The sequence below is a fragment of the Propithecus coquereli genome, unplaced genomic scaffold (assembly GCF_000956105.1).
Source record: "Propithecus coquereli isolate 6110/MARCELLA unplaced genomic scaffold, Pcoq_1.0 Scaffold79, whole genome shotgun sequence".
Classification (NCBI taxonomy): domain Eukaryota; kingdom Metazoa; phylum Chordata; class Mammalia; order Primates; family Indriidae; genus Propithecus; species Propithecus coquereli.
In genome coordinates this window covers 7,042,046-7,066,566 of record NW_012154062.1, presented here as the reverse complement: position 1 = coordinate 7,066,566, position 24,521 = coordinate 7,042,046, and the positions used below count along the sequence as shown (strand labels likewise).

Sequence of the window (24,521 nt, the reverse complement as noted above, 5' to 3'; positions counted from 1 at the left end):
ATATGCCACATGCTGTCATTCTGATACCAAAGAAACACCTCCCCTATTGGAAAATTAGCTGTACAGGCAGATTAATAGGTGTGTCCACCTGAAGGGTAACTCCCATAGTGGCCTTTTATGAGCAGGAAAGAGTTCTTTACAACTCAGCTCCTGCTTTGTATAAATTATTGGACTGAGGGATGCAGGAGAACTTTTGGGTAATGAGGAAGAAAAATAGAATTTGGGAAAGCCAGTCCATTTCGTGAGTCCTTTTAGAAGACTGCTAAAGTATTTGTAGATTTCGTGCTTAGACCTTCCTTGTATTTTTCAAGGGGAGATACAGACTTTTTATTCACGTCTCTGTTTCTGTATAACCAATGAACGCTGCTGTATAATGAAATGATTCAAAATGAAACCTACCACTCTTTCCAATTGGTCTGTGTTTACTGAGCTGGCCTCACCAAAGATTAGAGACCACATCAAAGCAAAATAAAAAATGACAAAAAGTGCAAACCACATTCACTTAAAAAAAAAAATGCAAGCCATTTCAATTGATCTCGACTTCTCTTTCTTGGAACCTTGGCTTTAAGGTACCTTGTCATAAATAAATTGGTTGTTGCTTTTGCATTGAATTGAAATGTATCAGTGGAGGAGAGGTATCATCAACCATGACTTAGTTTCAGAAGTGCAGGCTTTCCTATCAGAGCTTTGAGCTGAAATACAGATATATCAACTCTGAGAAATAAATGAAAACTGTCACCGGTGTCAGCAGCAGAAACTGGGGGTCCATCCCACACAAATTATGGACATCTGTATTCTTAATTGGCATACTTTAGGGCTGTGCCAGCAGACTGGCAGTGCCAAAAGAGTCTGACAGCCTTAGAAAAGAGGAGGTAACAAGTCTAGGTGATGAGAGTTGCTGATGGGGCAGAGAAGTTCCTTTGTATGGAATACTCTCCGCGTGTTATAATGCTGGCAATTTTTAGTGCCAGGCACCGCCGCATGGCACCTTTTATCCTTCCTAAATTTGCTACTTTTAAAGCAGATCAGTTTGTGATCTTAGGAGAACAAGTAGTATTGATGGTTATATGATTAGAAGACTGTTGGCAAAGATGCACACAAATAGTTAACAAGGTAATGGTAAGAAATGTTGACCTTGATTTGTTTAGCTAAGATGTAAAGATTTTTGAAGGTCAAAGGTGTCCTTGTGTAGTGTTTTGGAGTCTAACTGTGCCTGACCCTCTAACATCAAGCTGCTGTGGCCTGCAGTTTTGAAGAGTGAAGCAAACCAGGGGGAAAGCGGGAAGGGGGAGAGAACAGGAAATGGAGTGAGGTGTTTCAGGAAGTTGTCAGGGGTTGACTGATTGATTCCAGATGGAAAGGGTCAGCCTTCGTGACCCAGGAAATACTCACTAGGGGAAAGAAGTTGGCTTGTGGAAGGGGAAGGCCTGGGAGTGAGATGATGTTGGAATGCACATTCCACTTCCTTTAGTCTTAAAACATTCAGAAATTTTAACTTCTCTGAATAGAATAATATCAGTGTTGTCATCGTTCATCAGAAAACAGTGAAGGAAGTTAAATTTGAAGCTTTGACTGTACCATATATATCTTCACCTGCATAATGTAGTTTATTTCTCCAGAAGTAGAGCGAAGGTATGTAAATTCAGTATTTAAGTGTGTGTCTCCATGTATGGGAAGAACCACCAAGTATGTCTGAGTTTATGTTGTGGAGTTTGTGAATTAAATCCATTACGTTTTGCAAATTCAGTTTAATTGGCAGGCTCTTCTAGCTACCTCACTGTCTAAGATATTTGCAATATTAAATCTTGGAACTTGCCTCATATCTATATGTGTACATGCACATGCATATACATTTGGACATAATTTAAAATCTTGTAATAAATTTTACAGACACTGAAATAATTCAGGTTAATTCCCTTGCTGTCATGAGAGGCCAACTCGAGCCAGAGAGAGATTAAAATTTATTTCCATTGTTAATAGAAAATAATGAAGTGCATCTGAACCATCAGGGTATGTCATTTGGGAAATGTTCACTTTGGAACTAAGTCTCACTCCACCCAAATGGACAATGATGAAATCAGCTGGCTTGAGAAAGCCCCATATTTTGCGGCAGGAATGCATGAGGAGTATTAATGGACAGTATGACAAGGAGCTTGTGGAATGAATTAGAGCAGCCTCGGAGAGGAGGCTCTTTCCATCCACATAATTCTCAGATAGTGCCTGGGGTTCGCCTCACTGTGCCTGTGACAGCTGATTAACAATTAAAGCCAAAAATATCCTCCTGATTTTATTGGTTTTTGTTTTTCTCTTTGCTTTTTCCCAGAGATGACAGTCACATCTTGGAAAATGCATTCACACACACAATCTCTAAGAGTGGTTTAAGTCCTCTTTCTTCTCCCCTTTCTCCTATTATTTTTGGAGGGTGAACAACCTTCACGTTCATCTTACCTTCTGTCTTTACCTTCCACTGTGATGTGATCTTGAGCTTTGCTGAGATGGCTCTGATAAGAACGTGTGCCTTGGTGCCCTTGCAGAGAGTGATGGGTGCTTCCGCCTAATGGTTGCTGCCATGTGATAGGAACTTTCTGGAAGGACTTTTCCCAGATTCTAACATGTTAACACGGACACAATTAAAAACAGACCCAGAGCTAGACAGGCTACTACAGGCCTGAATTGTGAACAATTATATTGATAATTTTCTGAAATGACAGCTGAAGTTCCTTTGAGTTTATTCTCTGGATCCTCAAGGCCTGTCCCTAATACGTGACGTGTAGTAGAAGCTCAGTGAATTTCCGTTGGGTTGGATGATTGAAACTCACTTATGTCCGTGCAAAATTTTGTGTATGCTGCCGTGCCCATGGCATGAGACTATATGAGATGATTTGTGGACTTACGGGTTTTAGGCATTCCCCAAAATGTATTACATTAAAAATATATAAAAATTTTAATATTTTTAGATGACATCTACATTTTTAGATACCATCTGAAAACTCTCTTTAGGAAAAAAAAAATCTGAAGAGTGTTGCTTTGGTGGTAGTAGGGCTAGGATTAACTGGGAAGGGACACAAGATAACTGTTGGAGGAGATGGCAATAGTCTATATTGTGTAAACTATACAGCTAAGATTTGGGCATTTCAATGCATGCAAATTTTACCTACAACCCCCCCCCAAACCTGTGACCATCATCATCATTGAGTAGGGGGTAGGGAGTGGGTAGTGGTATACAGTAGTTCCCCCTTGTCCGTAGTTTTGTTCCCCCATCTTCAGTTACCTGAGGTACAGTACAGTAAGGTATTTTGAGAAAGAGAAACCACATGCATACAACTTTTATTGCAATATATTATAATTGTTCTATCTTATAATTAGTTATTCTTACTGTGCCTAATTTATGAATTAAACTTTATCATAGGTATGTATAGGCAAAAGCATAGTATAGGTAGGGTTCGGTGCTATCCAAGGTCTTAGGAGTCCACTGAGGGTCTTGGAATGTCTCCCCCTCAGATAAGGGGACTGCTTGCAATGAAAATGGCAATATTTTAATGATTCTTGAATCTGGATGGCGAATACTGAGCATTCATTGTGCTGTCTTGTTTCTTTTGTTTGCTTGAAATTATTCATAATGAAAATGCCACCTAATTCTTTCATGTTAAGAGGTAAGGCAGGACCAACCCCTCACCCTCTTTATTTAATAAGGAAGGAAGGAGTGGCAGGACAATTACAAGTAGAATATCAACCAATTTAATTTGGGGGCAGGCAGGAAGAGTCATTTTTAAACACGGCTCCTCATTATGTACCTATTCAATGCCCTTCCTCAATAGGTCTATACATATGCATGAATATGTATATAACAAGTTCCTTTCTCAAAAAAATAATTGCTATGCGTAACTGACACGAGCTGAGAAGTAGACTCGCATCTGAGATGGCTCATCTTCCCGGGTCAAGGAAATTGGTGGTAGGTACACCCAGGTCCGCTGTCTTCTGCTACAGTTGGCGGCCTTTGCTAATCTCCAGCCCTTTGGACTTCTCCCTCACCCCTGATCTGCAGCACCTGTGATGGTGGAACTCAGTTTAACCCCATTCTGTGTGCTCTTATTTCATGTGTTACCTATGTTTCTCCAGCCTGAAAGCAAGCTCTTTGAGGGTAGGGGTCATGCCTCGTTAACTGTTGGTATCTAGTCTTATGTGTGCCTTTCTAGAACCTTCCCCAGAGCTTAGACCATGGGAGAATCTCAATGATTAATGTCATTTGCCTATGGACTGGTCAAACAAGGCAGGGGCAAGGCAGTCAGGACACAAACTTGTCCCAATTTAGCAGCACCAAGCACTGTGCTTAATGCTTTACATATATTACGGTTGAGAATCCCTTATCAGAAATACTTGGGACCAGAAGTACTTTGGATTTCAGATTTTGGAATATTTGCATTATATACTTACTGGCTGAGCATCCCTAATCCGTGGAATGAAATCTGAAATGCTCCAGTGAGCATTTCCTTTGAGTGTCATGTTGGTGTTCAAAGAGTTTTGGCGTTCGGAGCATTTCAGATTTCGGATTTTTGGATTAAGGATGCTCAACCTGTATCTCATCTTATCCTCATTTTATCTCATTCAGCCCTGTGATGGATGTAGGCATTGTTGTTTAGGTTTTACAGATACGAAAAACTGAGATTGAAAAGGTTAAGTAATTTGTCCATGGTTACAAGTTAGAAAGAGCAGCAGGCCTGAGATTTGAATTCATTTCCCTCTGACTTCAAATCCAAGCTCTTCCACTGCTCCACCCCTCTCTCCCCCAGTCCCGTTAGAAACTACATGCCCTACGTTTTCAGCACTGAATTCCAGCAATCTCACCTTCTCACCAAATTCTACACATCTCTGCCACTGCTCTGTAGTGGGTGGAGACAACCACAGATGGTTCACCAGCCAGCATCTCAATGCCCAGTGTGATGTTGGGATGCATCTGAAGTGCAGGACCCCATTCCCAAGCTTGGAGAAGTAACCTTCCAGCTGCTGTTTAGAGCTTAGCTTCTGGCTGGCACACTCTCAGCTTCCTGTGTGGAGGTTCTGCCGGGAAGGGTGGTCGAAGTCCTTTGATAGGGAACTAGGTTTCTGGACCCAGCAGGCGATAGGTAGTTTCCCCACTTTATTACACGGTCATGGCTTGAACCACAAATACATAACGATGCATGGGTGAAGGGCAGCCTCTTTTCCTGTAAAGTTCTGCCATGGTTACAGGAGAAGGAGAACCTGTTGAGTTACAGAGACTATTGCCCGTCCCCAGCTCCGTCCTGTCCCCCATTTGCCATAGGGAGGTGTGGCAGAACAGAATTTTGGTGCATTTTCTACTTTCTGTGAAACTAACCCCACCACCCCCTCCTTTTTCCTTTAAACACACAGGTTGTGTTGTCGACGACAGTGAACGTGGATGGACACGTCCTGGCTGTTTCCGACAACATGTTTGTGCATAACAACTCCAAGCACGGACGGAGGGCGAGAAGACTCGACCCTTCGGAAGGTAGGACCGTCTGTGCCGAGCACGGTAGACGAGTGAGATTCTCCACGTACTTCCTTGTTGGAATTTCAAATTTATGTCTTGGAGTCGGAGTGGAGAATGGACACAAAACCATGTGGGTTTTGAAATGAAGTTGTAAACGTGGACTCCAGCCCGTGCCATCGTCAGCCCCGCGCTCCTCCCAGCCGGTCCTGCGTCCTCTGCTGCCGCTCAGCCTCTTCTGTTCGGTTCTGTGTTTTTCTTTTTGCTAGACGGGCACTTCGGGCAAATGTAGCCCATGACATCTTAGTTAAACAGGAACATTGCGGTGCCAGACATGTATGAATAAGTGTCAGATGTGCCCTTAAACAGATTGTGGGCAAAACAAAACAATGTGCAGAATGAAACTGACACTAATTGATTTTTGTTTGCTTGGACAAGACGAAATCATGGGCTGCTCTGTGTAGTTTTCCAAGTGCATTAAAGTAATTAGAAATACCGGTCACTGTTAAACTTCAAGTTGTCCAAAAAATTAAAGTATATCGATGAAGATAACTGACAAACCTCAGTAAATTCCATGTTAGTTATTCCCCCTCCTTCCATGCTCCCCAACTCACTGGTGCAGGAAGACCTAATAATATAGAATGAATGGTCAAATTAGGCTACTATTTCAGTGTGATGTTTTGCTATACAGTGCCCTCCAACCCCCACCCCAACTCGGCCCTTAAAATGTATCTCGTATCATTTTAAATAGGAATTAATGAACTGAAAGAAAATGATTGAATCAGTAAAGAATTCGGAGTGGTGTTAATTCTCCCACAGTGGGCACTGAAAGGGGAGAAGAAAATCCCAGGGTTCAGAACTAGGAACCCATCCAGTTTCTTTTGACTGATTGGATGTGATTGACGGGCTGTTCAAAGGGGGCTCATGTTTTTGGAGTCCTGCCAAAGTTCTCCTCCACCTTCGACCCTGTCAACTTTGGAAATGGAGTGATGGATTGACTTTAGCTATGGCCTGAAAACCATATTGGGTTCCTGTTGGGATGCAAAGTCCAGAGGCCTCGACCATATGGACGAAGTGGAGAAAAATCCTTCCTATAAAGTTAGGAGAGTGATTAGAAATTGTCTCTTGGTAGAGCTGGAAAAAAACCTTCCACTATGATAGATTTTGTTTTCTCCTTGTCTCTCCCTCTCTAGCACATTAATGGGCCTTGTAAATCTTAACATCTTGGGGCAGAGGAGGTGGGGAGAGAAAAGGGATTTACACGTTTCCAGTGTAATCAACTTATAAAAATATGGGCAAAAACAACAGAGCTTTAAAAACACCCTTTGCACAATTAGCTAAGTGTTTTGCTTTTTCGTATATAATGGTCAACTCATTAGGCTTTAATGACTTGGTGAAAACCAACAACCAATTAGGGAACGGTGGCAAGTGAGCAAAGCTCAGCTTGGACTTCTTGCAATGACCAACAGCTTTTGAGAGCAGCCCATCCCCAAAACTCCAAACTTCAACCCCTTAAGAACAGACCTGACTTTTTCTTTCCTATCTTCTCAGCTACCCCCTGCATCAAAGCCATCAGCCCAAGTGAAGGCTGGACCACAGGAGGAGCCATGGTCATCATCATTGGAGACAACTTCTTTGATGGTCTCCAAGTGGTGTTTGGGACCATGCTCGTCTGGAGCGAGGTAGGCAAAGGGAACTTGTTTTCTTGATTTCCTTTGGCCCAAAGATTGTTTTGATGCAGGGAAACTAGTCATTCCTAGATCATCAGTGGCACAAACACACATTATTGAGTACCTACTACTTTTTATCCCCAAGGATAAAAAGACATAGACATCATAACAATTACGGGGACATACTCCTTAAAAACATAAATACCCATTGCAGTATTATTTAAAATTGTGAAAAATTAGAAGTAGCCTAGATGTGGGATAATAGGAGAATGATAAAATAAATGATGAAGTATCATTCTACCATTAAAAATTATGTTTTGAAAAAATTCTAACGATACAGGAAAAGGGATATGTTTACTCTATAGTGCTAAGTGGGAAAAAAATCAGGACAACAGAGTCTGTGGATGTAAAATCTAATTATGTAACACACATCCATAGACAAATATTGGAAACATAGCAAATGTTAATATGGGTTTTCTCTATAATGTTTGTATCTTTCTTTATATTTTTCTGTAGTTCCCAAATTTTCTAAATTGGATTTATTTTACTTTCATAATCACGTAAAACACACGACAAAAAGATAAGTAATGGTGCTAAGTTGGGCATGGCAAAATGAATATTTGAAGTCAAAAGCAGTATAGGAATTCTGTGGAGGAAATGATTCCAGGGATGGGAGTAGGGTGGGCAGCAGGAGGTGGGAGGGACTTGAGCTGGGCTTGTGGGAAGGAAAGGACCTAGGAAGGTTGGGTTGAGAGGAAATCCCAGGGTGAAGGAGAGAGAGATGAGAGACATAGCAACAGGGCCATTTGGAGGGCATTTGGACACTCTGAGACTAGAGCAGAGAGAAGCCCTGGGGAGCAGCAGCAGGAGCTGCTCTGTCCTGTGTTCTCAGTGATGGCTTGTCTAATAGGTGATTTATTTCCCTGCCTGTCCATTCTGCAGCTAATAACTCCTCATGCTATCAGAGTGCAGACCCCTCCTCGGCACATCCCTGGAGTAGTGGAGGTGACATTATCTTACAAATCCAAACAGTTCTGCAAAGGAGCCCCAGGAAGGTTCATTTACACAGGTAGGTGAGAAAAGGATTCCAAGAGATCCTGGCTTCTGGTTCACCTGTACTCTGGTTCCCAGTTTCTCCACTTTATCATCATCCTAGTTTTCTAGATCTTTCTCCCAGTGTGGGAAGAGTGGACCGAGTGATAGACATTGAATGGGGAAATGTAGACTCGATTCTGAATTTGTATTTTAATTTAGCAACTTCTGCATCATCTGGGAGATAGTCACGGAGGCTCATTGCAGGAACACACCTTTACAAATGTAACTCTGCTGGCACGAGGCTAGAACAGTCTTTTATACAAACAATCAGATAAAAAAAAATTAGACAAGGTTGTTGGCTGTCACTAAATTTTCTTGAAAAGATTCAAGAAAGTTTCCCAGTGACGTCGGAGAATGATTCAAAGTATTTTAAAACTTCATGAAAGTAAAAACTTATGTATTAGTTCAATGTTTATTGAGTGTCCACTTTGTATCTATGGCTTTTTCTAGGTGGAGAGTACAGCTGATACATAAGACATGGTCCCTTCCCTATTTGGAAGTTTAGAAACTTTTGGAGGAGGCAATGGTATATTGCACAGAACAGCTGGAAAATTCATCAATTTGAAATGTTTCATTTTTCCAATGAATGGAATATTAGTTTCAAAAAGAAAGAGTTTAGTGTGGATTAGAGTAGAAGAATGGGGTGTCAAGAAGGAGATAGAAATTGATGACTGGCCAGGCATGATGGTTCACGCCTATGATCCCAGCATCTTGGGAGGCTGAGGTGAGAGGACCACTTGAGGCCAGGAGTTTGAAACCAGTCTGGGCAATATAGTGAGACCCTGTCTCTACAAAAAATAAAAGGAAAAAAAAAAAAGAAATATTAGCCAGGTGTGGTGGTACACACCTGTAATCCCAGCTACTTGGGAGACTAAGGTAGGAGGATCAGTTGAGCCAAGGAGTTGGAGGTTACAGCGAGCTAGGATTACACCACTGTACTGCAGCCGGGGCAATAGAGGAAGATCCTGTCTCAATAAAAAGAAAAAAAAAAAAAAAAGAAAGAAAAAGAAAAAGCAAGAAAACAAAACAAAACCAGAAACTGAAGACTGTATGTAAGGATAGGGAGGATTTGGATGAGCAAAGAGAAAAAGGAAGACTGTTCCAACTGTGGGAATCCCATGTACAAAGGCCACGGGGTGAGGCGAGCCCGCACCTCTGGGACAGGGACAGAGGGCTGCTTCAACAGAGGTTGCACAACTTGGCCTAGAAGCTAGCTGAGCTAGGCACAGGAGGGCAGGAAAGCATAAAACAGCCTTGTATGGTACCTAGAGTAGTCAAATTCATAGAAGCAGAAAGTCGGTACCAGGGTTTGTGGGGAGGGAAAATTGGGAGTTACTGTTTAGTGAGTATAGAGTTGCAGCTTTGCAAGATACAAAGAGTTCTAGAGGTGGGTGGTGGCGATGGTTGCATAACAATGCGAAATACTTAACAGTACTGAACTCCTGAAATGATTAAGATGATAAATTCTATATTATGTGTATTTTACTGCAATTTTTTTTAAATGAAGAAAAAAGAAGCCTGATAAGGGAGTCTGGACTTGATTTGGCAAGAAATAAGAAGGCATTGAAGGTTTCTGTGCAAGGGAGAGTAAGTGAAAAGTATTATCTCAGGAAAAATGAATGTTATTGATATAAAGACTGAGTTAATTGGGGGAACAACCAAAGGCAACTCAATGAGATCAATGAGAGCGCTGTAGTTTGAAAGAAAAAATAAGTGGCAAAGAGAAAGAAATACATAAACCAAGAAATTGTGTCTTACAGATATAGTATATATTACAGATTTTTAATAATGTCATTTTATGTATAGTCTATTCTCATTTAGACTCAGATTCCTACTCTTGTTAAAGTGCAAACTTCTGGTTAGCTATCGGTTAGCAGTAGAAGGAAGCAGGTAATTTTTAGGTATTTAAAAAATTTTGCTTTTGAATTTTCTCTCTTGAGATAAGCACGTCTCGGGTGTGTTTGTTTTTAATTTTGTGGATCTATGGGAGATTCTATGGAAGTCACAATAGAAAAAGTTACTGTTCTAGCTCCCAGAGCAGCTCAGATGGGATTTATTACATGCCTGCCATGGGTGGGCACAACTCTAGGTTCTGGGATATAGAAGTGACGGAGGGAAAGTCTCCCATCTTAATAAAGCTTACATTATAGAGGGGAGACAGACAATTAAGAAAATAAATGATATAATTTCAGGTAGTGAACAGTAAGGAAGAGAGTGAGGGAGGGCCTTAGGTAGGATGATCAGGAAAGCCTCTCTGTAGAAGGGACATCAAACAGACCAGAATCCCAGGAAGGGACCAGCCATGGGAATCTGTCCCCCTTCCATCCTCATCTCTCTGTCCCAAGCATGGTGCGGCTGGGAAGAGTGAGGATGCTGGCATGGCTGGAGTGGAGTCAGTGGGGAAGAACACGATGGGAGATGAGGCAGGTGGGGCAGGGGAGTTGAGTGGGAAGACAGGAGGGTGTTGGACAGAGGAGCAGTTGGCCTCTAGAACAGGACTTAGAGCCATGGGGCTGGATGAGGTCGCCATGGAAAGGGGTTGTAGCTACAGGGTGGAAGAAGCCTAAATATGGCACCCTGAAAACACCAGTGTGTAGGGTTCAGGATGGTGAAGAAGAGCAGTGAAGGAGACTGAGAAGGAGTGGTCGGGTAGCAGGAACCAGGAGCGTGGGCTGTTCCCGAATGACTTGGAAGCCAGGGTAGGTGCAGGAAGGTCAGCTGGAGGCCAGCGTGGTGGCCCAGGCCAGAATGATGGTAGCTCAGAGCAGAGTGCCCATAGTGGGGACAGGCTGCAGTGGGTAAAATTTAGGAGGTAGAGCTGACGGGACTTGATGATTGATTGGATGGGGTGAAGGTTGGGGAGGGGAGGGAAGGGGACAACTCTCAGGTTTCAGAGTTGAAAAATTGGGTGGGTATAGTTTAGAAAGTGATTTAGAAAAAAAAAAGGTATAACGTGCTAAGGGAGTTCAGAGGAAGGACAAAATACTTCCAGCTGGCGGAGAGGTGGGAAGATTTAATATTGTAAAGATGTCAATTAGTGAATAAATTTAACACAGTGCCAATCAAAATACCAACAAAATGTTTGGGGAAACTTTACAAAACTTCACCTGGAAAGGAAAGGTGCTAAAATAGGATTTTGAAAAATAGAGAGGGCCTTGCCCTATCCGACATGAAAACCTACTTCAAGTTTCAGTAATTAAAAGAATATGAGGCTTTGTAGGAACATATAGAAATGTCATGCAACAGAAAATTAAAAAATACACTGATTTTGCACATATTACGCGTATAAGTACTTAAGTATTAGTGTAGGGGAGGAGCCAGGTCAGGTCGCTGTGGACAAAATGGAATGATTAAAAAATGTGTTAGGCCAACTAGTTACGCGTTAGAAGAAAAAGATTTGTAATTTCACATCATAAACTAAAATACCTTCAAATTAAATATTTTTAATTAAAAATGTAGAAAGCTTCAAAGATTATAGATCTAAAAAATAACTATGATGTTAGCCTTGCTAACATTGCCACTAAAGACAGATACCATCAAGCAAGAGGATGTGATTCCGTAAAAAGAAAATGTTTGTATGTCAGGGTGCCAGGAATTAAAAGGACAAAGACAAATTGGGAACATAGTTGCTCTATGTGACATATTATCCTGCCTATAAAAAGATTCATTCATTTGTTCAGCAAAAATTTATGCCTATTTTGTCAACCACTATGCTTTACATTGTGGATAAAGAGGTGGACATCAGATATCTTATAAATTAAAGAGGAAAAAACAAATACCCAAATAGAGTTAAGTCAGGAAGGAATACAATTGTGCAATAAACATAGAAAAATTTCAACCACATTAGTAACCAAATAAATGCAAATTAGGCAATAAGAGGATCACATTTTTCCCTATCAAGTTGGCAAAGATTTTTTCTTTTTTAAACAAATGAAAATACACAGGTTGGCAAATTAGAAGATAGTAGGGACTTTCTAACACACTATAGGGATGTAAATGGTTATAGGAGAACACTTGCTTGGTACTAGCTGTAAAAACGTACCCTATGAGCCAGCAATTCTACTTTTGGGAATGTAGACTTAGGAAATAATTGAGTTTGTCTGAAGGCTGTTCATTGGAGCCCTGTTTGTAGTAGTGAAAAATTGAAACCATCCTTACTGTCCATGAAGGGATTCATTAAATAAATAATAGGACATCTCTATCGCCCCCCCCACCTTTTTTATTTTGAGACAGGATCTTGCTCTGTTGCCCAAGCTGGAGTGCAATGGTGCGATTACAGTTCACTGTACCCTTGAACTCCTGGGCTCAAGCGATCCTCCTGTCTCAGCCTCCCAAGTAGCTGGTACTACAGGTGTGCACCACCACACCCAGCTAATTATTTAAATTTTGGAGAGAAATGGAGTCTCACTTATGTTGCCCAGGCTGGTCTTGAACTCCTGGTCTCAAGTGACCCTCCTGCCTCTGTCTCCCAAAGCGTTGGGATTACAGGTGTGAACCACAGTGCCTGGAGCATCTCTATACTTTTTAGACATTAAAAATAATCCTATGGATAGATACTTACTCACATGAAGGACATCTATGATATAGGCTTAACAAAAGCTTAAAAACAGTATGCTTAGTATGATCCAATTTTACATAGATATGAAAAATGAGTAGGTGTATACAAAACCCAAGTAAGGTATGGAAGCCTGCTTACCAAAGTGTTAACAATGATTTTTTCCAGGTGTTGGTATTATTTAAATTTGTTTCATGTGGCTTATATCTATTATATTCTAATAAAATTAATTTTAATAAAAAATTGAAATAATAAAATAGGATACACAATACTGTCTTACGTGTTTAAACACTGAAACAGCATACACTAGTAAACTTGACTGTTTTAGGTACAAAGAAAGTATTTCGAGGCAGGCAGGCCATGAAGCTTCCTCCAGAGCACCGCCTTCGAGAAGGAAGGACCTTGGGAGGCGGTTAGGAGTGAGGAGGGCAGGGGCCCAGTAGTTTGTTCTTTCCTAAATAGAGAAGAAACCAGAAATACAGACGACATCTAGGCTGCTGCAGGAGGCTGGTCGCTCTCTAGAAACTCTTCCGCCCTGAGGTAAATGGGCCAGGTGCAGCTTGGGTTGGTGGAGGCAGGAAGCTGATGTCATCCATAGAGGGTTCCAGAGCCCGCAGGAGATGGGCTGGTGGCCTCTTATCTTTCGCACAGAATAGGCAGCCTCCAACGTGAAGATCTAACTCCGTCTCAGTCTGATGGCTGAAAAGGCAGTGGCTTCACAGGTGACTGAAGGGGGACTGCTCTGCTTGGAGCTGAGCCCTTCACCTGGTCTCCTGGGTGGCCACAGCCTCTTCCCTGGCTGGGGGGTGGTGGACAAAGGGTCCTTGTCTTTCCAGCCAGCCCAGGCTCTAGAGGGCTGGAATTGAAACAGGAACCACACCTTGGGGCACCCTGGGGCTTCCCTGCAGGACAGCGCCCCAAGGCCACTGCAGCCCTCAACAACATACTCGGCTCCAAGGGCAGGGTGGAAAAAATCATCTAGATTCCAGAGAAAAAGGAAAACTTGACACCCCGAGAGCGTTAGTGGGGCAGAGTGAGCTCTGTGGACAGGAGGGGTCTGAGAGGAGATGCTTTCGGGTCTGCCAGCATCGTCCGTTGCTTGTTTGTTTTTTGTCAGGTCACCTGGCCTCTCTGAGCCTCATTTTCTCCACATGTAAAGCTCTGATGCTAATTATACTGTTACCCATAGACGTTTCCCTCATTTGGCTGATCATGAGAAACATGTTGGCGCCATCCCCCACACACCGGATCCTGCCCTTCTGAGGGGGTCTGGGAGTCTGTATTTTAAACAGAAGTGAGTTTGGGAGACATGAGTTCTGCTCTCGAGGCCATTGCAGAGACTCTCTGGCTTAGAAAGCGCTCCACACGCGGTGGGGTTCTTAGCCGACACTGGGTCATTTCACCATGAACACAAGCGTAGTGTTCACTCTTAGGTAGAGCTTTCTAGAAGGAGACTTAAAAAGCAAGAGGCAGGAATGGAGGCTCTGGGGAACTTCTTCTCCTTCAGCCCCTGACCCACACACACACCCTGTGGTCCAGAGTCTGACTGTTGGTAGTTTCTGTATTCAAGGAGGCATCATCGCCACGAGGAACCCAAGCCTATTGGTGGTACCTGGTATAATTAACCAGAATGCAGTAGTCAGCTCCCCATGGTTGCTGCTGCCAAGTACAGCACAGACAGCACCAGGGCTCTGAAAACAACATGTTGTCTCATGCATGTGACTTTTCAGGTCAGTTTTCTTCCCCCCGTGGGTTGCTAATGTGCAGCTTGCTGCTGTGGAATCCGGAGAGCCGCGTGAGAGCAGAGCTCATCAGGAAAAGCCCAGCTGCCTCTGTCTGGCTGGAGACCTCGAGGCACCACGCTGGGTGAGGCTGAGAGGAGAGGAGAGCTTTGCTCTCCTTGCAGACTTCCACAGTGAACTGGCAGTGCAGGAAAATGATCCTAATAGGGGCACCCGATGGGACGACAGTGTTGGGTTGTGCAGTTGCTTCTTGGCTATCTTGACTTCAGGCAGCGGTGCGTGTGCAGGGAGAGGGCGTCAGAGTGTGGCAGTTGGGAGTGGAATTGCTGTTGTCTAAATCTGCACCAGCCACAGCATCCAGGGCAAAGCAAGATGCGTGTGGGTTAAGAGCACAGAGGAACGGAGCTTCTCACTGTTGTTGCTGTGGTTCTTAATTGCTGGGTACCAAGTGTCCTATAACTTCTATCACAAGGCAAAACTAGTCAGAAAAATGATAGCAATTCGGTAATCACATCTGTCATCTCCTGACCACATAGGGCTAGACCCTGTCCTGTGAGCTCTGAGCATTGCCACCTTTGTCCGTGACCACAGTTCCATGAGCATCTCAATTTTAGAGTTGAGATTCCTGCTGCTTAGAGAAATTAAGGCACCTCCCTAAGGTCACCAAGCTCGGTTCAGTCCTAGCCGTCCTATTTCAGAGTTCAGCCCTTAACCACTAGCCTGTATGACTCTCCAACCCTGTGCGGATTATTAGAAGAAATGACACCAAGCCCGTCTGTTTTGTCTCTCCTGGTAGTCTTCCTTGGCAGATGCCTTGTCTCTGTGGCTGCTACTCTGGGGAGGTGCACAGGAAACAGGCCATGGCTGGTGAGCATGCAGAGAGTCCCAGAAGATGCCTTACCTGGGCTCTGGTTTTCTAGATCGCAAAATGGGAACATTGCTCACGATCTCAGCATGCTGTGCTAGACTTAGGACCTGTGAAGTGCCTTGAATTCCTCAGAAGTGACAGAAATTATCCTCTTCGCCAATAACTGAAGTTACAGAAAGCAAAGGAATATGAACTCCACATTGTTGTTAAACCTGGGAGAGCTTGGCACTGGGGTGGGGGGCGACAGCGCTGGGAGGCTGTCACGGTATAGAAGAGAGACGGTGACAGAGTGAAGACGTTGGGATTTGCCTCCCAGCTTTTGGGAAAATCACTTAATTTTTCTTTGTACCGTTTTTGTAACCTCAAAGTTGGAGGTATACTTACTGGGAAGATAAAAATCATATACACATGGAAAAACATTTATGTGTATAAGTATAAAAATGCAAGCAAAATTCACTGTTGTGAGCACCTGGCAGGAGGATACACGTAGCTGTGGTGAGTTCTAAGTGGCTTCCTCTGTCCCTGCTGCAGGATCAGAGGTGGACTTGTGTGTCTTCTGGGAAATGTAGATTCTTCTTGAAAGACCTGCCACGTTTTGCCTTTGATATCTCGGTCTAGGTTAGAAATTAGAGTTTTGCAGGAGGCAGAGAAGGCCAAGGCAGCCCAAGAACAAGGGCTTCACAGGTGGGGAGTGGGGTCACGTGGAAGCGGGTGTTAAAAGGAGAAGAGACGCAGCTGGCCCGGTGCACGCAGCGTAGGTGCTTTGCAGGCTGTGCGGTAGATCTTAGAGGATGACAGAGACAGTCTGGCTAATGGAGACGTGATGCTGAGACACCCAAGAACTCATGTTAACTAACCTCCTCCCCCCAAATATTTCTTATCTTTTACTTTAGCAAAGAACAAATGTGTGATTTTTGTTTTTGTTTTACTGTTCATTATTTGGGAGAAAGTGTTCATTAACAGGAAAATGGCCAAGAACAGGCAGCAGGTGGGAGGAGAAAAGGGGGGCCCAGATTTTTCCACAAACCCCCAAATCACACCCCAAACAGCCTCCTCCCCCAGCCTCTGCACGAGCGGCGGGGTCCTGCCTTCATAAAGGGGCTCTGTGCAGATGTGCCAACTGGATTCCAAATGTTAATAGCTCATCCACGTATAGCATTATCCTGGAAAAAAAAAAAATCCCATTGAAGAAATGAATCTCATTTTTAGTTAAAAATACCCAATTCAGACATCAAAAACTGGCCCAAGTGCAATCGTTGCCTGTTCAAACTGGAAACAGGTTGCTTCAACAGCCCTCCCGGTAGCCTGCACTTTTACTGAAGTTGCTTCCACCCACACCTCTCGTGAAATTCAGATCCATCTTTCAGCTGAGTGTGAGGAATGATGTCTCCGTTGTTGGCCCCAGAGACATCCCAGCCCCTTAATGGACTGCTGCTCTGGGCTATAATATTCTAAATACAAATTACAGAGAGCAGGAGCTTATTCATAACTGCTCCATTGTGGCATTTAGATTTACCCTTGAAATTTATCTTTAATTTTTACAGTTGTCTCCTTAACCATGAATATTACTCCCTTCTTCAAACAATCTGTCTTGCTGCCGCAGTTTTTCTGGAAACCAAAGCGTAATTAAATATTAAATTAATATTTCATTTAAAATTAAATATCAAAGGCTTCGGTCTAATCTTTCGCTTGTGTACTGTTGGTTCTCGCCTGGTATTTTTGTTCCTGTGTCCACAAAGGCAGGTACCGCCTCTTAATAATGTGTTCCTATATTATCTTTGTTCCTTTTTGTTTTTAAATTGGTAACACTGAACTTTGGCTGCATTGAAACAAATGGATGTGGGGAGAGATTTCAATGTAGCCAAGGTTAAAGACAACTTAATTCCACAGCCTATGACTTCGAGCCCACTCATCTCTACTCCTCAGAAAAGAACAGCACTACTCCAAATAAATAATAGCCTTAGAATTATAAAATGCAAGAGTTTTCAAGGAAGCTCGATACATGTAGCTGGGCCATTTAGCCTAACCCTTTGTCTTTGCTGAGAAATTAACCAGAGCCCCATCTGGCCAAGTGGCTGGATGAAGGTGGCATCATTCGTCCATGTTGGGATCTAAGGCAGATCTCAAGCCAGGGTCAGCTTTCTCTCTACCACTGTATGCTATGAAAAAACTTAACTTACCAGCATTAAAATGCTAATGTAATGTAGCCTTTGGATATTGGACACCCGAGGGCTAGGGCAGTAGGGAGACCATCAGTGGGATGAGGAAATTGGGAGGAGGAGGAGGGGGAGAGAGGGGAACCAACATCACTGCACATGGAAGGCAGACCTAGTGGGAATTAACGTGTAGGATCAAAGTACTTTGTCAGGAAAGAAAAGTCCTAAAAGTGGCCCAAGGGCAGAAGCTCGTCTGTGTTTATCTAAATTCCTCCCAAAGCCAGGCTGCTTCCCACTTGCTGCCCAGTGGACAGAGTCACTCGCTGACCAAAGCCGTGGCAGGCATTCCTGACGCAGGTTTTCTCCTCTGTGGCATATCGGAGTCCATCTTCTGATCTGGTGTTTATCTGGCAGTCACGTCATATAGATTTTAGGTTTTGTTTTGTTCTGTTTACTTTGGTTTTTAGAATGCAAAGAGCAGGATTCTTTTTAGTGGTCTCCTTTATTCTTGAAGAAAGTTGGGATTTAGGCTTAAGACAGTAGGGATCCTCTGGTTCTGTGGGCTATTGCCCTTCTTGGACCATGGGCTCTGCGAACATCTGATAAAAGCGAAGATCCTTTTCTGCAGGTAAATGCACAGGTGCAAACCAACAGCTGGGCTCAGAACTTCCACCTTCATTGGCCTCTTGGAGGCCACTGGCAGAATCCAGGGGAATCCTGGGAGCCACGTGGATACTCAATGGCAAGCAGAGCTGAAACCTGGGCCAGCGGTGGGATCTGCCAACGTCCCCAGGGTGGTAGCCTCATGGAGCACTTGGACCTTCCTCTCCTCATCATCTTACTCTTCTCCTCTCAAATTCCTGCAAAGAAAATCGATCAGGTCTTGATGTCGCCATCTTTGTGGTTAGTGCCTCTGTTGGGCAAGGGCACAAGTGACCTCCTGCCTGCAATGCCAAGGCTGTATTGTTGAGGTCTGACCAAAACTCTAACAGAGAACGCCCTCTCCATGTTAGCCAGTGTCCTCTATATTTTGGGGGGATAGAAGTAAAAGCATAAGATGGAGGTAAGTGTTATCTAGTCTCCATGCCTCCTCTTAAGGAAAGAAAATAAAAATAATATAGAATTTATATGTCTCACCAATCCTTTGGGAAAATTAATATTGAGCACCAGCCAGCTTTTTTTTTTTTTTAAATGAGTGGTTCCCAGTAGATATTTTTAGTTAAATACTAATTTACTTAAAAAAAAAAAAACATTCACACATTGCTTATAGTTTATATGCATTTGTTGGGTCCAAGATATCTAAGTAACCTCATATATTATACCCACAATCAAAGTGAGAAATGACACATGAGATCCGGGCTCTCAGGAGAAATATTATGAAATCTCAGGGTATTGATGAAAGTTTTTCGAGGCTGATCCAAATGGGATTTAGATTCTGTGGCAGTTGAAATGTGTATTATTAAACTCCTTAAGCAAACCCGAATGACTCCCAGTGGAGGATTAAGACATTCTATGTATAGCAAAGACGAAATTCTCATGTCTGAGTTTTCTCTATTGAATTCCCTCTTGATTAGCTTCTGTAATATTTAACTTCATGCCATGCCATAATTATTTAATAAAAGGTAAATATAAATTATATTTCAGTGGGGATATGACCTTTTACCTTAATGTTATATTACTAAAGAAAGACATAGACAAATAGAGCCTATAGATTGAAGCCTATTTTTAATTTACTTCTGTTTTTGCCCTGCCAGCATTTCTGCGTGTCCCTGTCAGCCAAAGGGTTGGCAGAACCTCACAGGATCCCGCGCTCCATGTGGTAGGCGAGGCCGTAAATTTACACTGATGATGGCGGGTAATGACCTGGTTGGCCCTTAGAGACCGTCGTGGTGCTGGTCTTGGGCACCTCATTAGCTAATTGAGGTTTGCTTGGTTCACACTAGGCCTGAAAAGGAAGAAAACAGCCGGGGACAGGGGGAGGTGGAGTGGGAAGGTGGAAGCCGGGATTCAAGGTGGAGCTGGATCTTTAAGATGCAAAAACAACTGGTTGTTTGGGGAGTCAGCCTGGAACCGAAGGAAAGATCGTCAAGCCCGACGTTTTTGTGTCTAAGGCTGAAGTTCCTCTTATGGTTTGGTGTTGGCTAAACAGAGCCCGGGTAATTTCAACTTCGTGATTTCGACTTCAAAAGCAGACTTGATTAAACGAAGAGAGAGAGAGAGAGAGAGAGAGAGAGTGTGTGTGAGTGAGTGTGAGTGAGTGTGATGATTCCCTGTCCATATAGATGACAGTTTCACTGTCCTTGTTCTCATTTGGGTACACACGGGACCCATCCTACGGTTTATGCCCACGAAGTCTGACAGGGACCTGCCAAAAAGCAACCAACGTAAAAATAGACGATTGTGCCTAATCTACTTACTCAGTTTAAAACATGAATCGCTCACCCAGTGTGGTCAAGATACTCTGCTGTGTCTAAGTTACGAGCTAGAGGCCGTGGAGAGGAGGCAGATACACCAGACACGATCCTTGTGTGCTGGAGGTTTTCAATCTGATCAGGAGACCAGTGGGTACAGATGCGTGATAAATTCCATTAAAGAAAAACTGCCCTCTCCATCCCACCTCTGTGTGCTGATGAGAGCCCAGCTTCACCTGAGAGCCGCTCTGCAAGCAGTAGGAAGGACTGGGGGATGAGGGTGGTGGCGATGGCGGGGGCCCGTGGGTGGACCCCGTGGTGCTCTGTGAGAGCAGCGTACCTGCCTGGGGGAGCAGCCGTGCCAGTGGGAAGGAAGTGACAAGGACAACAGAGACAGGGAGGGGTTAGACCTTCCACCTTATGGCATATTTCTTTAATTTGTATTCGGCCTGTTGTGAGCATATCTTTATTTATAATCTTTCAATTTTCTCCATCTAAGAAAATCCACACTTTGGGTAATGAAACAGTGCTCATGAAAAAACAAAAACGAGGCAGTGACGGATTTGGAAAATTCCGTCACCAAGTGTATTTGCCCTGCAGTGCCCGGCAGCTGTTTGTGTTTGCTGGTTGATACCACATGGGGCCTTCAGCTCTCGGCGACTGAGAAATCAGGCGACCCAGCCAGGGCTTCACCCTCCGTGTCTGCTGCTCTTTGCTTGGACGTGGGGAGGGAACGTGGGGTGGAAGGAACAACAGCTCCAGTTCCGCGGCAGAAAAAGTTAAGAGCGCAGGCTTTGGAGTTGGAGAAGCAGGCAGAGATCCCACCTTTTGCCACCTTGAACTGCATTGAAAATGGGGATAAAACCCACATCATAGGGTGGTAATCAGAGTTAAATGAGCTAATGTACGTAAAAGGCTTAGCCAAGGGCCCTTAACACAGTAAATCTTCCATAAATTCTAACAGTGGTTATAGCAATTTTCGTTATGACATAGCCACTAAAAACCCTGCTACTAAAGCAAAAGGCTTCCAGAATTGCTGACATTATAACACTAAGTGGGGAAAAGAAAGTTTACAGAAAGATTCCAATTATATATACAGCTATTCTTACATGTGTTTCTGGGTAAGATGGTAATGTAAGTGCAAGTGTTTAATCTGCTCCCCTTCACTCCCAGAGTATATCGGAGGATAGTGTCAGGAAAACATAAAAATAAGGAAATAAGGGAAATCTTGTGTTTATGCTTGAAACTAGGCTGGTGTCATCAATACGGCGATATTTTGCGCCATGGTGCTGGTGTGAGCAGACAGGGCCGTCCTGGAGGACATGTGGACTCCAGCTGGCCTGGTCATTCTCCCCCCAGGAAGGAACAGCACGGTTAGGATGGGACAGAGGAGACTCAGAAAAGAACCCTGAGTTCCCCTGTCCCCAGCTTGAGGGGTGAGAATGAGTGACATAGCGGAAACTTGATCTTGGACGGAAAAGAGTGAGTGTGCGGTTACCAATTCCACATCCACGGTGGTTGTCATTTCTGTGTGAGAAAGACACATATTATTTCAAGAGCCTAGACAGAATTCAACTCTTACTGATGTCACCTGACTGCTGGAGAACTGAATCAATGTAGAATTGCAAGAAGGGGAAAGCTGGGGTATCATGAGATTGGCGGTCAGCAGAGAAAGCCATTCAATATTGAGTGTCTACATTACTGTTAACATGGCAATAATACTTAATGTAAATACGAAAATTAGTTTCTAAAAAATACAGAGAAAAATCTAATAATAGTAATGTCAGCTCAGGATGATAAACTGTCAACAAACAGGTGAAAGTGGAGAGAATGAGGTGGGAAAATTAAAGGCAAGCAAAATTCCTTTTATCTGGAGGAACTCAACAGATTCAAATAATTAGGAAAAATATTTTTAGAGAAATCTAAAGGTACTTCTTAAAATTAAAATAGGTTGTATATCTTCCAAATTACCAGAGAAAAAGACATATATATATATATATTTAAAAACTATTAGAAATACAAGGAGAACATGGAAAAACAAATTTATAATAGCAAAAATGAATGTTGAATAATGTGATCAAAAAGTATCTTAAAACATTAAAGCATTACCCATAGAATGCAGACAACACTAATATCTATTAATTCATAAAAAACTCAATAAATTCCAAAAGGCAGATACTGCGCAGACTACCTTTTTGAATCCAGTGCAGTTGGCTAGAATAAGCAAGTAACAGTTTAATATTCAATTTTCTAGAAACTTTAGGGTATTCTTAGAACTAAAGGAAGTCAACATTAGAAATGTGACTACTCAGAAAATTATAACAAAAGGGGAGGAGGAGTAGAACTGTAGGTTGGAGGTTTGGACTTTTCAACCCTTTTTGGATTTTTTGTTAAACCTTTTAAATTTTTGAGTGGGATGATTTTTCTAGAAAAATGCAAATCATATTGAGAGATAATGAATCCAGTTTTCTGACTGGCAGTCAGATGGATGATGGTGCTATTCACTGAGAATCTCATGTGCTTGGGTATCTTGGGTGGGAAGAGTCTATGGGACATCTATGTGGAATTTTCTACAACCTTGGGGAGCGTTAACTCTTACAAGGTAGGCAGAGAAAGAACAGTCCTCCAAATAGGCTGAGATGGTGTGGTCAGGGGGGTAGGAGGGAAGCTGGGCAGTATGAGTTCAGGAAAGTCAGTGGGTAGGTAGGAGTATTACCAGAAGTTGAGAAACCTGAGCAGTGTTGAATGCTAATTTGGGGTTAAGAAAAGAATGGAAAAGTTCCTCTCAGTTTGGTTAAAATGTTATTGGTGACCTCAACAAGAGCAATTTTACTGGAGCTCTTTCAAACTTTTAGCCAAGAGATACTACTACCCATGCTATATAAATTTAATAGACCATATAGGATAAAATATAAAAAAATTCTAAATTTATTTTTCAAACCTAATATAATATAAAAACCAATCATAAGTTGGACAGAGCTATGCACATTCCTAGTTATTAATACGAGCACATAAATTACTATCAACAATAACAACCGACACTTGAGCGGTCACCATGCGCCAGACACTATTCTTAGTAACTTAATTTATTTAATCCTCACACCAGTAGTCTTAAGAAAATATTAACAAATTGAATTCATAAATATACCAAGAAAATTATATACCACATCTATAATGTTTAATTGTGAAACGTTAGAAAATATATGATGAAATACAATATAAACTGATCAAAAAAGAAAATTCATGTGATTATAATTTTCCAAAATTCCAACAAGTCCTGATAAAACCCCTTCATGAAGCATGATAAATAATACTGTCTCAAATCAACACCACATTTGACAGTGAAATGTTAGTGTTGTTCCCAGGGGCATTGTTTGGCAAGTTTTAACCAACACAAGAATGGGCTTAAGAAAACTAGATGGGATGAACATATCTAGCAAAAGGAGATAAAATGATCATTACATGTATATTGTATGAATATACAAGCCTAAGAGAATGGATAGAAAACACAGTGACATCTGTCAGGGGTTTGGTTACAAACTAAGAACTACCTTTGGTTAAGATCTTTTCTATGCCAAGCTCTGTGCCAGAGGCATTATATAAATGGTTTTATTTAATTTTGACAGCCAACCCAGGAGATGGATTTTAAACAGCTCACAGAAATTGTGGAGCTAGAATTCAACCCCAGCTTGATGTACTCGACTCTAAAGCTGATTCTCTTAATGACTATACCGTAGGAGACCACACGCTACCCCCGCATGTACTGCCTGCAGGTTATGTAAAAAGCAGAACTGTTTCTAGACACTAATAAGACTCTTTGGAAATATGATGGAGTAATTATATTCACAATAAAAAACAAAAAATGAAATACACAGCAAAAAATAAAAATGAAAAACGAAAAATTTAGCACCTGTATGATGAGTAACATGTACTTTACTAGAGGATTTGAAGAAGGTGGGGTATTGATATTGCAAAGCTATTTGTTTTCTCTCTAGTTACAAGTTTAATGCAACTGTAATATTTTTTGAAGTTTCCCTAAGGTTAATCTGGAAGAATAAATGGATAAGAATAGCTGCGAAAATGTAGTTTAAAAAGATTGTGTATTTGTGAAAAGATACTTATACTATCAAATATTAGACATGTATTACAACCATGATAGTATGATTCTCATCCAGAATAGAAACATAAATCAATACAACAGAATAGAATGTCCACAAACCATTCAAAAAATTGTAATATGAAGTTGTGGCAAATTTAAATATATAATGTTATAGAACAAAATAAATCCAGATAAGTTAAATAATTTAAGAATTCACATACATATGTGCATACATTTGTGTGTGTGTGCTTATCAGATCTAGGACTTAGCATGGCCTTTCTATATATAACACCAGAGGATAAATTGGGATGTGATATCGTAACATGTTGACAGAGTGTTGAAAAAAATTAATATATAAAGTAGGGGGGACGGGGGAGGAGAGGTCGGGTATATGCATACACGAAGAGTGCAAAGCACACCACCCGAAGGATGGACAT

The 24,521-nt window shown here is 42.2% G+C and overlaps 1 protein-coding gene across 5 annotated transcripts in view; it reads left to right on the top strand.

Annotated features, from left to right (window-relative positions):
* EBF2 (early B-cell factor 2) overlaps positions 1 to 24,521 on the top strand; it is a 180,017-nt gene that overhangs the window by 137,684 nt on the left and 17,812 nt on the right. For 3 of the 5 annotated variants that reach the window (XM_012662956.1, XM_012662955.1, XM_012662954.1), the window contains 3 exons: positions 5,392 to 5,509; positions 7,040 to 7,170; positions 8,101 to 8,227. In XM_012662956.1, coding sequence (XP_012518410.1) covers positions 5,392 to 5,509; positions 7,040 to 7,170; positions 8,101 to 8,227 — 376 coding nt within the window. Of the gene's footprint in view, positions 1 to 5,391; positions 5,534 to 5,691; positions 5,695 to 7,039; positions 7,171 to 8,100; positions 8,228 to 24,521 lie in introns of all 5 variants that reach the window. The other 2 variants (XM_012662952.1, XM_012662953.1) reach the window with 2 other exon arrangements.